Source organism: Erithacus rubecula, assembly GCF_903797595.1.
Source record: "Erithacus rubecula genome assembly, chromosome: 8".
Lineage (NCBI taxonomy): Eukaryota > Metazoa > Chordata > Aves > Passeriformes > Muscicapidae > Erithacus > Erithacus rubecula.
In genome coordinates this window covers 2,257,467-2,274,423 of record NC_136659.1, presented here as the reverse complement: position 1 = coordinate 2,274,423, position 16,957 = coordinate 2,257,467, and the positions used below count along the sequence as shown (strand labels likewise).

Genomic DNA, 16,957 nt, shown 5'->3' with positions numbered 1-16,957 from the left:
TCAGGGTGGCTCTCCTAAAACCCAGGGGATTCAGGCTGCAAAACAAGACCTTGAACTCCACAGTGTTGTGGAACTGCAGCTTCAGCACAGAGACCCTTCCAGCCTGATCTGCCCTCGTTCCTCTGCATCTCTGCACAGAACACAGCAGAGAAGAGAATGGCAGGAGGGGCCTGTGAGTCCCAGGGCTCTGGATGTGTGCTGCTTTAGCTCCACAGAGATGCAGGCAAAGTGAAGAAGCCAAACTGTTTATTGATGCAAGGCAAAGCAAAGGGATGAGCTGGGAAGGAAAAAAAAGGGATGGGGAGCATCTGAGGGCTGCAGGGAGGGAGCTGTCAAAAGGGACAGAGAGTGGAGGGAAAAAAGGGGGATGGGCAGGGTCTGACAGCTGGAGGAAGAGAGCAGGCAGGGAGAAGGCTTAGGGAAAAATAACTGTGCCAATCATGCTCTGCCTGGAGCTCCAGCAGCCCAGAAAGGTTATGTCCTCTTCAGTGTCTCTTGGTGTCTTCTTGGGACACTGGTTCACTGGACCTTGAAGATGACTGGGCTTAATTTTCCAGGTTAGAGCATGATGGCTTGGCATCTTGCATCTGCACTTGAGGAGCTGGAAGAGGAAGGAACAGAGCCACGGTCACAGCCTGGATCAGTGGGGACACTACAAGACCCCCATGCCAGGGCTGCCTCAGCCTGCTCTGGCCATGCCAGGAGGGAGCAGGGACCACCGGGATCAGCCTGAAGCTGCTGGCCACGAATGCCCCACGTGCCCCTGAAATCTCTGTGTGCTCTGCCCACGCCGCCCCCCGTCCGCACAGGGAGCAGAGCGCTCCAGAGCTGGGGCAGGGATTGCAGCTCCTCCTGCCAGTGGCGCTGCCCTCACACTCGTCGAGGAGCCGAGTCTCTCCTTGAGGCCTCCTCAAGCACCGCCCTGCGATCTCTGGGAATACAGAGCTTGTCATGGACCGTGTTCCAGATCCTCCTGCTGTAGGACAGGGAGGGAGCCCGGGCTCACCCATGAACCTGACAGCCGCCGCTCGCAGGGGCTCCTGTAAGCTCCGCAGGTAGGGCAGGGCCTGGCGCAGGTGCTCGGCCGCTCGGCTCCTGTCCTCTGCCAGCTGCGGAGAGCGGCGGGAGCGAAGGGTCGGGGCGGGCTCTGGCCCTTTGGCAGGCGCTGCCCGCGCCCGGCCCGGCCTCCCCTGCCCGCACAGCCCTGAGGCGTGGCCAGCAGCCGCTGGCCGGGCTCTGCAGGGGCACAGGGCCGGCTGCTGCCCGGGGAGCCGCGGTGCCGGCCCGCCCCGCAGCCCCGCTGGGCCGGGGCTCCGAGGGCAGCCGGCTCGGGGCCGCAGGAGCCTGGAGAAGAGCCCGTGCGGCCCCTGCCTGCAGCGCTGGGCAGGGCCACAGCTGCCAAGCGCACACAGTGAGCGCCGCGCTCAGGGGGCTTCTCCAGCCTGAGCCTGGCGCTTCCAGGCTGTCCTTACCAGGCACTTGGCCAACTTCAATGGCTGCTCTTTCTTCAGCAGCTTCTCGAGATCCGTTCTCTTCAGGAACTTGGCCGCACGAAACAGTGTTTCCCGAGAGGCCTGGAGAGCAACAGAGATGCAGAGATGTCCCCACAGTTCAGGGCACAGGGGCCGTGTCCCTGTGCCAAGGCCTGGAGGAGGCTGCAGCCCGGGAGATGCCAGAATGGAAGCAGCTGAGCCCCCTCCCAGAGATCCACCAGAAGCACACAAAACCTCACCTTCACCAGCTGCTGGTTCTCATCACGGTAGTAGTTTGAAAGTGGGAGCAAGCTTTCCTTCACAATTCTTTTCAGGGAGATTTTTCCCTCATCCACTACCAATTCCATTACCTTACAAAATAGGCGAATGGAGCGCAGCTGCACATGGCCATTGTCCTGAAGAAAAAGACTTACGCACTTACTACTGAAGGCCCACCCAGGCAAAGTCCTGAAAATGCAGAGGGCACAAAGTTTCTGGGAAGCACCCAATGCCTGTGGCTTGGGACGCAGAGCCTTACATTGTGGAAGAGCTCCAGGAGTGCCTCGGCCAGATTTGGGGCAGTGGTGCTGGATATCAGGATGTCTTTGTTCTGGAGCACGTTGGTGAACACACGGAGGGTCATGTCAACCACCTCTCCATCTGCATCACCCAGCAGCTCCAGGAGGCTTTGAGACAGGCCACACATTTTTCTGGCCTGTGTGGAAGACAAGGCTGTGCTGTGAAGCCATGAACGGCTCCACCAACACCGTCCTGGCACTGCAACCCCTCCCTACAGTCACAGGGACCAGCAGCCAAAGGCCTGTCCCAAAGAGCTCAGGGAGGTGAGGCAGGAGAGCTGGGAGCAGCTGCCTCAGCTCCTGAAGCCCAGTCAGCCTGAGGGGCTGCTTTCCCCAGCACAGCTTCACCGTTGCCCCCTTCTCACCATCCAGGGATCCTTGCTGAGCACCACAAGGCCCCTGAGCACCAGGCGACGCCTGTCTCTGCAGGTGCACCTGCTCTCCAAGTGCCTTCTCAGGATCTTCAGGACACTGAGACCATATTGTGTCAAGTCCAGGCACTCGAGGACCTGAAAGGCACAGGGCAGTGACAGGGGACACACAGGAGCCCAGAATCGCACAGGGCTGGGCCCAGACAGCAGCACAGGGCACGGGCACCGTCCCAGGCAGCTGTGGCTACGAGAGGACAGAGAGCTGGGAGGCAGCTCAGGGAGACAGTGCTGCCATCAGGCTCACCTCCACAAGGAATGCCAGGGCAGGCAGGTCCCAGCGTGACTCCTGTGTGCTGAGCAGCCTGAGCAGATGGAGGGCAATGCGCGAACACAAAGGGATCAAGACATGGCGCATCTCCCTGCAAGGGAGGAAAAAGGCAGCAAGACCCTGAGATGGAGGGGTGGCAATGCTCTCCCAGGACTGACTCACAGAGATCCAGTCTTTCCCCAGCATCCGTAAAGGCAATGCGGGCTGCCCCTTTTGGGCCCCTCCTCTCTCAGCCTTTTCCAGACTGTTTGGCCATTCCTTGGTGACAAGGCCCTCTGGCCCATGAGCATGGGTACTGTGTGGGGTACCCCGGGCACACAGCACAAATGTCAAGGACAGAAAGGCAATGGGGGTCTCACCTGGCCAGCAGACCCACGGCATAGTGCTGGGTGTCAGCACAGAGCAGCGTGTCCCAGCCACGCTTGCGCTCCATGGCCATCACCACATTGTCATGCTGTAGTCGGAAGAGCAGGGACTTCATGGTCTGCACTGCAAACCTGTGTGCAGAGCAAAGTCCAGGTCACACTGGGAGCACTGGTGCTGGCCACAAGGGCATGGGAAGGACTGGAGGACTGGGACCTGTTGGCCTTGCTGGCAAAACGGTGTTCCTCCTGGCATGCTCTCCAGAAGTTATCAACTTCCTCTGGTGGCATCTGCTGTGTGGTGATGACAACGTGGAAGAGCAGAGCCACAAACAGGCAGGAGGAATAAAGGGTCATGGTCTCCCGGCACTCAGGCACCTGGACCATCACCCAGATCACCAGAGTTGCTTGTGAAAGAAGCAGCCCGAGGCAGCGCTCAGTGCCGAGGTGTCCATGGGGCAGGGCCTGAGGGAGAGGCAGGGGGAGCAGCGGGCCTGGTGCCCCTGAACCTGTCCCTGGCCCAGGTTTGAGCCCAGTGCCTGAGGCACTGAGAGGATGGAAAGCTGCTGGAGAGGTGACCTGGGGGTGAACAAGGGCCAGTTCCAGAAACTCACAGACAGGGCAAAAACATCTTCATTGTCTCCATCAGAGGTGCACATGCTGTGCAGAGGCCAGTCCTCCATGACACAGAGCAGTTGCCAACACATTCCCCACTGTTGGTCCCGAGGATGCTATGACTCTCCACATCATTGCAGCAGCTCTGTGGGATCAAAGCTCAGTGTCAGGGGGGTCTCAGTCACAGTACCATGCCCTGTACAGCTGTGACAGCCCCAGTGCCCTGAGGGGCAGGGAGGGAGCCTGGCAGTGGCAGCAGGCTCAGTTAGCAGAGGGGCCTGAGGGTCCTGGACCTCTCCACCTGTCTGGCAGGCCCCATTGGACAGGCTGTACAGGGCAATGGGCCCTAAAGGCTGCTGAGCCCTGAGCTCTCAAGGGCCACCTGTACCTGTCACACGTTGGGGCACAGCGCAGGAGGGTCAGCACCACATCAGCAGGGTATTCTCCAGCCAGCCTCAGAATAACAATTTGCAGCCTGGTATCCACAGTTACACGGGACATCAGTCTCTGGTGAATGTTTTTTACCATGGCTGGCACCTGGATTGAGTGGGGAAGACTTGGAGCACTGTCCAAGGAAGCAACATCCCAGATTCCCTTCCCGCTGTACTTTAATATCTTCAAAGTCTGAAGGGAGAACAGCAGCTGAGCCTTCAAGGGCCACGTGATCCTGGAGCCCTCCAGCCATGGCCCCAGGCTGCTTACCTGCAGCTGAGAAGAAAAATCTCTGTCCTCAAAAAATTCCGTAGTGGGAGAATGATTCACACTGGTAGTGGGGTAATCATGAAAGAGGGTGGGAGTGGGAGTGGAAGTGGAAGTGGGAGTGCGAGTGGGAGTGGTAGTGGGAGTCGTAGTGGGAGTGGGAGTGGGAGTGGGAGTGGGAGTGGGAGTGGTAGTGGGAGCGGCAGTGGGAGCGGCAGTGGGAGCGGCAGTGGGTGTGGGAGTGGTATCAGCATTTGTGATGGTCTGAGTCTCTTCAATGTCATCAAATGTCATGGCCACGTCCTCAGTCGCTGCCATGTCAGCCTCTGCCCTGTCATCACTCCTTGCAGTGTCAGAATCTTCTGAGTGCTCAGGTGTATCTGGGCTGATATCAGGCTCTGTGCTGACATCAGGCTCAGCTGTGCCCTCCGTTCCTGTGCTGGCCTTTCTACGTCGAATGGGCACAAACTTCCGCAACATCTGCAGGAGAACAAAGGACAGGGAGGAGCGGCAAGGTCCATGGAGTGCTCCAAGCGCTGGGCTGGGCTGAGCAGTGACAGCAGGCCCAGCCCAGGTGGGGATGGCTGCAGGTACCTTCAGTGCTCTGCGGAAGCGGCCCCGGGTGGGGTCCTGCTCGTGTGTGCTGTTCATGGCTGCACCTGGCAAAGAGCGAGCGCAGCCAGAGCTGAGGGGCTGCGGGAGAGGCCGGAGAACAGAGCCCAGCCCTGAGCTCCCCAGGCAGGGACAGCCCGGGAATGCCCCAGGGGATGGAGCACGGGCACTGTGGGGTGTCTGCCCGGCCCCTCTTCTGTCCTGTGCCTGGGCATGTCCCCAGGGGATGGGGCCAAGATGGCAGCAGTCAATAACCCAGTACCCTGCCTCTGCCCCTCACCATCCTGCATTGGCTGAATTGGCTCCGGATCTTCAAGCTGTTCTGCTGGGGCTGCTTCCGACCCTTTCTTCTTTTTTTTCCTTCTGAAGAGTTTGAAAAGGTTGTGCAATCTGCCTGCCATGCCAGAGTCTGCTCTCAGCACCTTCAGACAGATGCTTCAGCAAAGCTCTGGGTCAACGAGTCCTCAAGGGCACCTGCAAAAGAGAAACCTTGGGTAGGCCACGTCACCACGTGCTGTGGTCTGGCCTCAAGGTCACCTGCAGCAGTAGCACTCAGAGAAGCTCCGGGTCGGACAGGAACGAGTGCGCTGTGCAGGGGCTCCTCACGGCACCGCTCTGTCCCGTCCTGTCCCGTCGCGTGCTCCGAGCACTGTGCCGTGGCCATGTCACCGTCGGCTCTTATATCACCACATGTCACAAAGGGTCCTTTGACACCCTGTCCTGATCCATGCCATGGTGACCATGCTGCACCGTGTCACAAAGGGCCCTTGCACACGCTGCCACCTCGCCTGGGGCTGCCCCCAGCCCACCCAATGTGGTCCATGATGGAAGGAATCCCTCACCCCAAGTGTCGAAGACAGCCCGACAGGATCTTTAGGAACAGCTCAAACCATCAGCAATCGCTGCCCTGCTCTGCGGGCTCAGGCCAGCAGAAGGAGCCCCCAGGGCTCCAACGCAGCCCCAGCGGGAAGGGCACGGCGCCTTGCACAGAAGCTGGCTCGGCCTCCTTGGGACACGTCCCGGCTGGTGGCCATCCTAAACCCACAGCTGTGACACGGTCAAGGATCATGTGGGCCAGGGCACAAATGCTGCTCTGACCCCTGGGCCCTGTGAGCACTGAAATCAGTGGGTGTGGCAGAGTCCTTGCCCAAGCAGATCTGCCATTGCCCGAGCCCTGGCAGTGCTGGTGCCTGGCTCCTGCCACAGAGACCTGTGCCCCGGGGGCTTCTGTGCCAGAGGGAGCCAAAGTCCACGTCCACTGGGGGCTGTGCTCCTTCCTACAGGGGCTGTTGGCAGGAGCACCTGGAGCAACTGCTAGCAACACTTGCTGCCTGTTAGATGATGTTGATCCTTCTTGCAATGAATTTTTTCGTGGAAGAGATTGGCAGGAGAACCACAACACCATCAGCAGCTCAGTTTCCCAGGATAACTGGATTGTACACACAGACTATCACGCTTTCCTGTGCTTTTCTGACACTCTTGAGTTCTGGAAATAAAGACTCTGCCCAGCCTGACATTTTGTGCTCCAGTTGCTGCGTGCCTGGCTGTGGCAGCTCATGTCCAAACACAGCTGGGTGCCTGCTGAGCACGGCAATGTTTGACCACAAACAGGGAATTTCCCCAGTGAACATCAAGGTAGAGGCAATGGCAAGTGCAGAGAATAGGGATAACTGGGAGGAAAAGCTGCTCCGTGTCTCTCATTATGGTGCAGCACTGTGAAGGAGCAGCCAAGACGTGCTGGAAGCAGCTGTGTCCTGCCCTTTCCTGCTGTCAGATGGACATGGGACAGACTTGTGGCCACAGGTCCATGCGACTTGATCTAGGAACAATGGAGGGTCATGCACTGCTAGGGAATGGCCTCCAGCAAGAGCAAAGCAAGAGCTTATAGCAGCAAAGCCTGAGCTTGTGAACCGGACCATCTCCTCACAGAGCTCCTCCAAGAGCTTTCCTCCAGCCCTGAACCTCAGCCACAGGAGTCCCTACTTTTACTCAGCATCTGCTACTTCTTCAGCACTGCTGACCCATCAGATCAAGGCTCAGCCCATTTTGTGGGCTTGAAGGCTACCATTCTATGGTAGTGATTTACCACAGAAACAGCATTAAGCATTAAATACCTGGAAGCAATTAATACTTGTGCAGCCAAGTAATTTTTAAAAGTATAAATACTTTTAGGCATCAGTTGTTTCCAAGTATTAATTCTTTTAAGGGCAGGGCAGCCCCAGTGCCAGGCTCAAAGTGCAACACACACAAGTTGGAATCCAGTAAATTGTTTGAACTAAATACACTTCCCTTTGTTTTGCTGTAGGTGTGACTCATGGAGTGAGACTTTCCTTATGTGTGGTACTCAAGTCCCAGATGTTAAGTCATAAACTCAGTCTAAACACAGATACCAATTAGCATAGGAAAGCACAGTGTGTTGTCATCATCACCCTCACTTTGTAAAGCTCAGGATAGCTCTCAGAGCTGGCATGTGCTACCTGACATAGGCTCAGTGCTACTTGAAAAGAAAGGGATAAAGCGTATTTCATACCTCAAATACCCATCAAACAGCTGAGACACAAGTGTGTCCTTCCTTGGGGATCAGAGGCCAAATCTGGGTCTTGGTGCAGTCACTGATCTATCTTCTTATCTCATCATGTGGATTCTCATTGCATACTTTTACACCAACCTCAGCTTTGAGGGGCTCTTACAACACAAGGATGCTGGTCACAATTCAGCACTGTTTATTTCTTTCATTTATCCTTTCCAGGCATCAGTTCTGTAACAAAAGGCTCACATGGCAAAACCAAATCGGATTCCTACTGTTAATCCTCCCTTTCTTCCCAGTCTTGTACTTTGATTAGATGAGAACACATTCACAAGAGAGGTATCCACATTTCTGCCTTGAAATTAACTGTGAGCATCTTGATTCTTAAAGCTTAACCTGTTCTCTGACTTCATTTACACCCAGTTGTGTCACACTCCCTAGGCATCCCAAAGCTGAGGATCTTTGCTGTGAAGGCCCAGAAGGATCTGGCATTTCATATCCCTGAATTCAGGAAACCAGGAATGCACGTTACTTCCCTTTGCTCAACACAAGTAGTTAAAAATAAAGTAATAAACTTTCCAAGTTAATTGGCATGACCCTAGGATATCAAATATTTGGAAATCTGCTTCCAATCTCAAAACAGCAACTCATTTGCCTTCATATGGTCCACTGAGAATCAATTACAAAAATTAACACTTAATAGAAAAGCCTATCTTTTGGGTTTGTTTGGGATTGTTTGCTTTTTTGCCAAGCCAGCCAGCCCAGACAGTCCCTCCTAGGAGAACACAGCAATGTGCTGTCTGGGTAATGGTTCAGCCCACTCCTGCAGGGTAGGACACAGGGAGAACCAACTGCTCACCCAAGAACTTCTTCCAGATGTCCCCTAGTGTCTTACACAGTTTTTTTTGCATATACCCTGGGCTGAAACAGACTTAGAGCAACATCCAAACTGCTGTCCTTCAATGCTGCTGATGCTTTTTTTGTACACGTGCATTCTGCTTTTGCTTTCTTCACTGCATTTCTGGCAGCTCTGATCAGATATGGAAAGTCTGCCAGGATTTGTTATTAAAGCCCATAGGTTTCCCTTGAAAAATGTTACAGCAAAACATTTTGTGAAATTTGAAACTTAAAACTCATATGGAGTCACTCTTTCCTATGAGTATTTTCATTTTCAACGAGGTCTCTATTTGCTGCAATGCTCTAGTGAAATATTCTTAAATAACACATGCCCCTAAAAAAGTGTCTCTTCGCTGCATTCAAACCAACTGTTGTTCAAAGAACCTTTTCTGTGAAGGAAGAAGATGTGTCAAGGTGTGTTTGCAACAAGGAGAACCTGAAGTTCAAAGATACATTCAGTCATTGTGATTGGCTGGCTGGTGCTGGAAGATGGAGAGAATTTTTGAAAGGCACAGAGTAAGAGAAAGAGAAAATGTTCAGATATTGGAAAGAAATTCTTCCCTGTGAGGGTGGGCAGGCCCTGGCACAGGGTGACCAGAGAAGCTGTGGCTGCCCCTGGATCCCTGGAAGTGTCCCAGGCCAGGCTGGACAGAGCATGGAGCAACCTGGCCTAGTGGAAGGGGGTGAGGCTGGATGGGCTTTAAGGCCCCTCCAACCCAAACCATTCTGTGATTCTGTGATCTCCCATCATCTGAGAGATCTTCCTGTGCCTTTTAAGATTATTCTCCAAGGAGCTCTGCTGCATGTCAGCCTCAGGTAGTTTCAGAGGCTGACAGGGAGCAGATGGTAAAAAGACCTGCCCATGCCTTAAGCCTGTGGCTGAAATGATGATGTGCTGGAGAGACGCCTGCACAGGGAGCAGGACTTGTTGGGAGATGGCTGTGCTGGAATCTCAGGCACACTCCATCCTCTCTCCACCTGGGAATGGCACAAGGTGTCCATGTCCCGACCTGGCCTCCAGGCTGAAGCCTCTGCAGGTGTTAAAGACATCAACTGCCCACCCTCCTCCTGGTGTTTTCCCATCTGCCTGTGTTTAGCAGCTCATATTTTTCAAGCTGCAGGATGGGTGTGAAGAGTAATGGGGCATTGCTGGGGCACCCAGGGACCTCAAAAACCCAGCACTGGGGCTGGACAGTGCTGGAATCTTCCAAGGTATGGGCTTGGGAGTGACAACTCCAATGAAATTCAGGGGGAAATGCACAGCAAACCCTCCAGGCTTATGTCAGTGGAGCAGCAGGAGAAACAGTGATTTCTTCCAAGAGACCTTCAGTCCAAAATGCTTTCTCTGCCTTTTCCTCAAATGCAGAAAGGCATTCTCCAGGGATAATAGTTTTCCTCCCAAAAGCCACAGAGGTTTCCCAGGGAAGGTGGAGGGGTGGGTGACAGCCAGGTTTTGGGGGTGTTTGTAAAGGGGCAAACATTGTGCTTCATTAAGGGTTGGGCATGTGCTTAAATCCAGGTGATTTCCATCTCCTGCTGTGCCCTTTCCCTGCAGGTGAAGGCTCATTGTGCCAGTGAGTCCTTTGGAAAATCTGTTGGGATTGTGTAATAGAATCCCAGGATGGTTTGGGGTGGAAGGGACCTCAAAGCTCCTCTTGTTCTATGGCAGAGACACTTTGTGCTAGATCAGGTTTCTCCAAGCCCTGTCCAACCTGGCCTGGAACACTTCCAGAGATGGAGAAAAGAACAGGATGAAATGGCAATAATCAATATATATTCCCTAGCAGGGCTTCCAAAAGCCATCAGTGCACTCCAGCTTTCCAAGGGTGTTTTCCAGCCCTTTGGAGGGAAGCTGGGGCAGACACAAGGGCTGTGAAAACCCAGCTCTAGAAATGTGCTTCAAAAGGACAAAGCAAAACTTAATTAGGGCCGGCTGGAAGAACTTGTTTCTTCCAGCAAAAGCTCCTCTCATGCAAAACAGATCTTTCATCACAATGGGAAGATCATCATGAATTTTAGAAGCAAGGGGGATGCTGTCATCTGAAATGTGTTCTTGAAAAAAAAAACCAAAAACAATGCTCCTTTGGGGGCTTTGAAGGGATGCGGTCATTTACTCATTTGGATATCAACAGAACACTTTTTTTCCAGAAAACTGCTCTAGGAATGGAGCTTTTCCAGGCGTGGTGGGGTGATGGATGGATGTTTTGTATGAAAATCACTGAAAATTTGGAGATGAATTTAAATTGGAGACCTCAAGTGCTGGCACAGCAGTTGATCAACTCACCCTCGTGCTTTCAAGCCCACAACCTCCAATAACCTAATCAAGATAATTTTTAGGCATATACTGGATATATTTTAAATGTATATTGCTGGTTCTATGGAATTTAACAAATATATTCCTCCTGCTCCTCTGCCTTCCTTCCCACAGACAGCATTTTAACAGCTTGAGTGATGTTGCTTTTATGATGCACAAGCCGTTTTCCTAAACAGCAGGACAAAAGTTTGTTCAGGCAGGAATTTCATTAACTTTGGAATCCTTGTTACAATTAGAGGCATCAGGCTTGGCATGTGGGAATAATTGGTTCCGAGGCCTGGAATTTCCATTATTTTCCATCCAGTTTATTTAAAAATCGTTGGATGGATTATAAAAGGCCACAAAACAATGAAAGTACTGTTGTTTCATATTTTTTGCTGCTGCACCCATATGTTTGGTGTTCCAAGGTTCCTTAAGAGACCTTTGGGGTGCCACAGAGGGAAATGCATCTCATGAACCAATTCCTAAATCTTGCTCTGTCCTCATAAAAGCAAATTGCGAGTCTGTGTGGATGGGATGAAGCAGTGGGAAGTTTCTGATGGAGCTGATGATGTTGGTGAGGAGTTTTGTCTGCAGTGCAAACCAGGAGCATTTGCAGAGGGGGAAACTGATGCACAGCACACCTGGTGTCCTGCAGTGCCAAACCAACCCAAACATGGGATCAACACTTTTTTCCCAGCCCCAAGCCAATGTTTTCCATGTTTTTCACCCAGATCCCGCCTGAGAGATGCCCATTACTGAGAGATACCTGCACCTCTTTGCCCCCAGCTCTGCACATCCTATGGGAGGAAGGTGATGGGGACCACTGGTTGGCTCTGTGCCTCCCAGCTGGCTCTCACCCATGGGATGTTCCTTAAAAAAAAACCTCCCCCTAAATCAGATTTGCTCCCAGCCCATGTTTATAGAGAGGGAAGCACAGCATCTTACAAAGGCTGTGTTGCCAGATCCCTCTTGCTGGCCCTGCTCTGCTCCCCAGCCTTTTTAGGGATCCCTCCTCCATGGTGAGTGTAAATTGGAGCAGGCTCCAAAAGAAATAGCTTTGTCCTATGGTCTCCAGCATTCCTGAGTTGGGGAATGCCTCCTACTGGAAATAGCTGGCTAATAAAAGCACAGTGTTCTTACAGAATAAACAGCTCTGCTGCTTAAATTAAATAGGGATGTGAAATATGGAGGTGCTGGGTGCATCCCAAAATATCCCCCTGGAGAGGAGCTCCCAGAGGGGACACTCTAAGCAGGGGGACTGCTGTGTCCCCCTCCCCCAGCCCTCTGGGAAGGGTGGAAGCACTTGCAAGGCAGTTTCAGCTCAGCTTTTGTTGGGAAAAAGTCCCCATTCAGAGCATTGAAGTGCCGGGAACTGCAAAGGAAAGGGTGTGGAGAGGGAGGAGAGTGGGATGGGGACTCATCTTGAAATGTGTACGAGCCATGCTAATTGCCTGGCAAGCTTTTACTCAGTGTTCCAGGGATTCTTTTCCAGCTGGCTCTGCCAGTGTTAGACTTTCTGAGCCACAGGCAGATGTGCAAAGGGAATTACTCACAGTGCCCCTTGCCCAGCTGTCTGCAAACAGCTCCTGCAGCCACAGCAGCTTCACATCTGTGTAATGATGAGGAGCACACTCTTGGACCTTTATTAATCTCCTTCTAAATCCCTTTGTTCCTCATCCTCACCTTACTCCATTGATGCATCTGATGATGCTCAGTCCATGTAGGAACTGTGCAGAAAGGAGATTATTTATTGATTACTGATCATTAAAATTGTGCTGCATTCAATGCCACAAAATCCTGCAAAAAAACCTAAGTTCTGGAGAAAATATCAGAAGAAAGTGAAGGGATGGCTGTGCATTGTCAGCACCAAGGATGCTCCTGCATCAAGGGGTGTTCCCACAGTCCCAGCAACTTCATAGAATCTGAGACTGGTTCAGATTGGAAGGGACCTTAACGATTACCCCGTGCCACCCCTGCCACAGGCAGGGACGCTTTCCACTAGCCCAGGTTGCTCCAAGCCCTGTCCATCCCAGCCTTGGACACTTCCAGGGATCCAGGGGCAACCACAGCTGCTCTGGGAATTCCATTCCAGAGCCTCCCCACACTCACAGGGAACAATTCCTTCCCAATATCCCACCTAACCCTGTTTTCAGGCAGTGGGAAGCCATTCCCCTTTGCCCTGGCACTTCAAGCTTGTGGAGCCACATCCTGGTTCTGCCAGAGAGTCTGCCCAGCTCATGGACTCCACCTTTTCCTTTTGCTCTCCTTCATCTTTTCTTTCCTGAGAAAACATCATTTTCCATAAAATCATGGTCTCACCAAGGGCCAACTGGCCATCCCATCCTTCCCAGGAGAAATAACAAAGGAGTGAAATCTGATTGTGCCAGAGATAAAGGTACATGCAAATATTTCCAGTTTTGAGGGGCAGATTTGCACTTGCCTAAGATACTGTAAAAGATATTGCAGAAAACAAGGAAAAATTCCCAGCTGAGCACCCAAAATACAACCCCAGAGCTGAGCAGGTCAGGAGGAGTTTTGTCTCACACCCCATTCCTTTTAACAGGCAAAGACCTGCTGGGGTTGATGGAAAAGTTGCTTTTCAGCTAAACAAAACCTCTTCCAGAGTGAGTTTTCACTCCCTGAGATACAAAATACTTAGAAAAATGTATGAAGTTTGTTATGAATCTGAACTGTCTCTAATGAAAAACTTTTGCTCTCCTCTCACAGCCAGCGAGGACCATTGCCTCAGGCAAGGGAGGATGGTTGGGATGTGCCAGGAAGAGATCCCACCCTTCTGCACCCAGGAGCCCAGTGAAAATCCTGTTGGATCATGGTGAAAAACATGTTTTTTCCCATTAGTGGAAGGTATTTGTCCCTTTCTTTCTTGGATTTCTTTTCTTCAGGGTTTCACCATGGAAATAAAAGTGGCAGAGGAGGGGAAGAGAATGTGTTTGAGGGTTTTACCTGGGAAATGAGGTCTGGAGCGAATTTTGGAGACCAAACTGAGAGAGGGTAGCTTCCAGATCCTGCTGGCCACAACCCTTCCCTGCCACTTGTTTGATCCCCATCCCAACTTCCCCCTGGAGGTGACAGACCCCCACCAGCAAGGGACCAGAGTAGGACCCTCTCGTGACCAGCACAGTCTGGAATAGCAGGAATATCAGCACTTCCCACCAAGCATAACCAAGCTGGAAGAAAAGACCCTGCAAAATTATCAAGGGGTGTGGGCACTTTGAAATTCCTTGGGGAGTGGGGCACTGGGAACATCCTCTCCCAGTGTAGGAAGACACCAAACCATGGGAAGCGACCCCTCCATCCCAAGGGCTCAGATAGCCTGGGGTGTGCCTGCCTGTGCCATGACATATTTATTCTGTGTGGCATCCTTGATTGCTTTTCCAACTTGTTTTTCCCCCCCTCCTCTTCTTTTATATCCACTTCTCTTCCTTTTCAGACCCGCCTTATTCCGGGAATTATGGGAAAAATGCGGCAAAAATCCGGAAGGGGTTTTTAACTTTGTTTTTGAAGAACTTCCCTCCTTGCCATCCTGCTGACAGAGATCCATTTAGGGTTCTGTGATTCTATGAGAATTTATAGCAATGTGTGGGGTGCAGCATTGCACTGGCTCCTTCCAAATTCAGAGAGATCCAGGATCTGGGCTAATGATTCCAATAAACCCTGGGAATTATTCTGGAATTTTCTGCTTTATACCATGCAGATTTGAGCCATTCCTTGGAAATCAAAGAGCAAAGAAGCAACACATTTCCTCTTCTAGTCTCACCAAAGTATCTCCTCAGAAGGAGCTTCACAGAATCATTAAGGCTGGAAAAGTCCATCCTGTGACCGATGCCTGCTTTGTCACCCAGCCCAGAGCACTGAGTGCCACATCCAGGCATTCCTTGGACACCTCCAGGGATGGTGTCCTGGTTTGAAGGACAGGTGTCTGCCCATAAAGGCAGAAGCTTCTCTTTGAAATTGAGAATGTAAAGCCCATCCCTCCAAATTATTATAATTTTGAAATTAAGGGTCTCTCAGGCAAAGATATGGGAATTAGAAATAACCGTTTTAACCAGGAAAATTAAAATAGAAATGCAGTATTAGAAAGAACAATCCCCAAACACTGACAGAGTCAGAATCCAAGCTGACACCTGTCAGTCAGTCAGGGTGTTGGCAGCAGTCCCATTCAATAGTGGCTGCATCCTCCTGCAGGGACAGATGTGGTTCAGCTGGAGCAGTGCTCCTGTAGAAGGTGCAGTTTTCCTCTGAAGGTCCCGGGATGATGTGGGAAGGTCTGGCTTTCCTCTGGAATCCAGTGGAAAGAAAGTATTTTGCTGTCCAAAATCTCAGTTTTTATCTGGGTAGGAAAGGCTTGGCTGCTCCCCTGGCTGGAGCATCTCCCAGTGGGATGATGTAATTTTATCAGTCACACAGTGGCACTGAATGGGCCAGCAGCAGATGATATCTTCCTGGAGGGAGGATGGGAGATCAGGGTCACTGCCCCACCCGGCTCAACAGATGGGGACAGAACACACATTGCTGGACACATCAACCCAACACAGATGGGCATTCCAGCACCTCCATGGGCAGTCCCTTCCACTGCCTGACCACCCTTTCCACAATGATATTCCTCCTGATGTCCAACCTGAACCTCCTCTGGAACAGCTTGAGGCCGTTCCCTGTTGTCACTGGTTACCTGGAGAAGTGGCCAACCTGCCTGGCTACAATCCTCAGCCTCTGGGCCAGGATGCTTGTGTGGGATGCAGAGAGGATGCGCAGGGATTCCTCACCCCACGCAGAACTGGAAGTGTCCCCTCTTTGGAGGGGGGACACAGGGGTCCCGTGCTGCATCCCGGCTCCCTCCCTGCATCCCGGCACAGCTGGATGGAGAGCCCAGCTGTTTGTAGGCTGTTGGCGGGACAAAGAGGCCATTGCGACGGGCACTTACAGTGATGCGCGAGCCAAAACCCGTCGGGGCCGTGAAATCCGATTTGTGTCCCAGCGCCGGGGAAGGGATCGGGAAGGGACCCCGGCGGCAGGGACGGGACGGGAGCGCGCTGGGGCGGCGGGGAGGGACAGGTGGCCGCGGGCTGGGAACAAGGAGCGGAACGAGGAGCTGCAGACACAAGATCCTCTTTGTTTGGATGTTATAAAGTACAAGAGTGGCTGCGGGAGAGGTCTCGGCGCAGCTGCCTGAACTCCTTCCCTCCCGGAGATCAAAGCCCGCCTTTCTGATTGCGGCTTTTATTGTGCTCGCCCGAGCACTCGCCCGCTGTCCCGGTGGCTTTGGCGAGGGACAGGTGTTTTTTAACACGCGTGCCATCACGGGAGATTAGCGGATTTAAAAGCGTGCCCCGGGAGACACGGCGATGCGTCGCGCTCCTGTTGAAAGGAGGGATGCTGAGCCGCGCAGGGAGGTTTCTGCAGGAGCCTCTGCCTCCCTGGCACAGGAGAGGAGCTTCCCCCGCCAGCCCCAGCACAACCTGGGAGGCCAAAGGAGGAAGCCCTGTGAGCCCTGTGCTTCCCATCCTGCTGAGAAGGGCACTGGCTGCAGAGGGGCTCCTGCTCAGGGATGCTCCATCCTGCAAATGCCCCAGCTGGACCGGGGATTTCTCACTCCATCCCTCAAATGCTCCTTACTGCACTAGAGACCCTCCCCAGTTCATATTTCTGAATATCCCTGTGGGACATGGGACCCACCTGCTCCATTCCTCAAATGCCTCAGCTGGAGCAGGATCCCTCCATCCCCCAATCAGCCCGTGCTTGAGGGAACAATCAAGAGAAGAGTTGCTACGTTGCTCAAAGGTACCAAAGCTCTTTGCCACAGAGGAATAAAAATATGTGGAGAGGAAGAACTGCTGGCCCAGAAGCCAAGGAGGGGACAGAAACTTGGCTGAGGATCCCGGAGAACAAAGCGAAAACAGGAAAATGCACAGACAAGCCTGGAAAGTCATAAAAACAAAGTTTAGGTTAAATACACAGAGGGTCTCTTATCCCCTTGGCTGGTTAAGAAAGGGCAACCTTTGTCTCCAGAGTCTCCGGCAGAAGCCATTGCTCCTGATTACTCACAGGGAAGACAAGAGGAGGGGGATGGAGGTGTCCAGGGTGGGCAGAAAGGAGCTCAGCCACCCCCAGATCTCGGCTCTGGGGCAGATTTGCTCCGGAGCAGCAGGGTGGACAACCCTCATCACTTGCTGCCACTCTGG

The 16,957-nt window shown here is 52.7% G+C and overlaps 2 protein-coding genes across 2 annotated transcripts in view; both read right to left on the bottom strand.

Annotated features, from left to right (window-relative positions):
* Positions 1-545: 545 nt before the first annotated feature.
* Positions 546-16,957, bottom strand: part of LOC306804246 (maestro heat-like repeat-containing protein family member 7) — a gene marked incomplete at its 3' end in the record, with an annotated part of 128,754 nt that continues 112,342 nt past the window's right edge. Inside the window, exons 9-11 of the mRNA XM_079310563.1 lie at positions 1,473-1,574; positions 1,007-1,109; positions 546-601 (exon numbers count right to left, since the gene is read on the bottom strand). Coding sequence (XP_079166689.1) covers positions 546-601; positions 1,007-1,109; positions 1,473-1,574 — 261 coding nt within the window. The remainder of the gene's footprint in view (positions 602-1,006; positions 1,110-1,472; positions 1,575-16,957) is intronic.
* Positions 1,612-3,794, bottom strand: LOC306804235 (maestro heat-like repeat-containing protein family member 7; the record flags this gene model as incomplete). The annotated part of the gene is made up of 8 exons (XM_079310554.1): positions 1,612-1,633; positions 1,728-1,888; positions 2,011-2,187; positions 2,416-2,559; positions 2,726-2,840; positions 3,109-3,246; positions 3,329-3,576; positions 3,726-3,794. 8 exons carry the CDS (start codon positions 3,792-3,794, stop codon positions 1,612-1,614), a joined length of 1,074 nt encoding a protein of 357 aa, XP_079166680.1.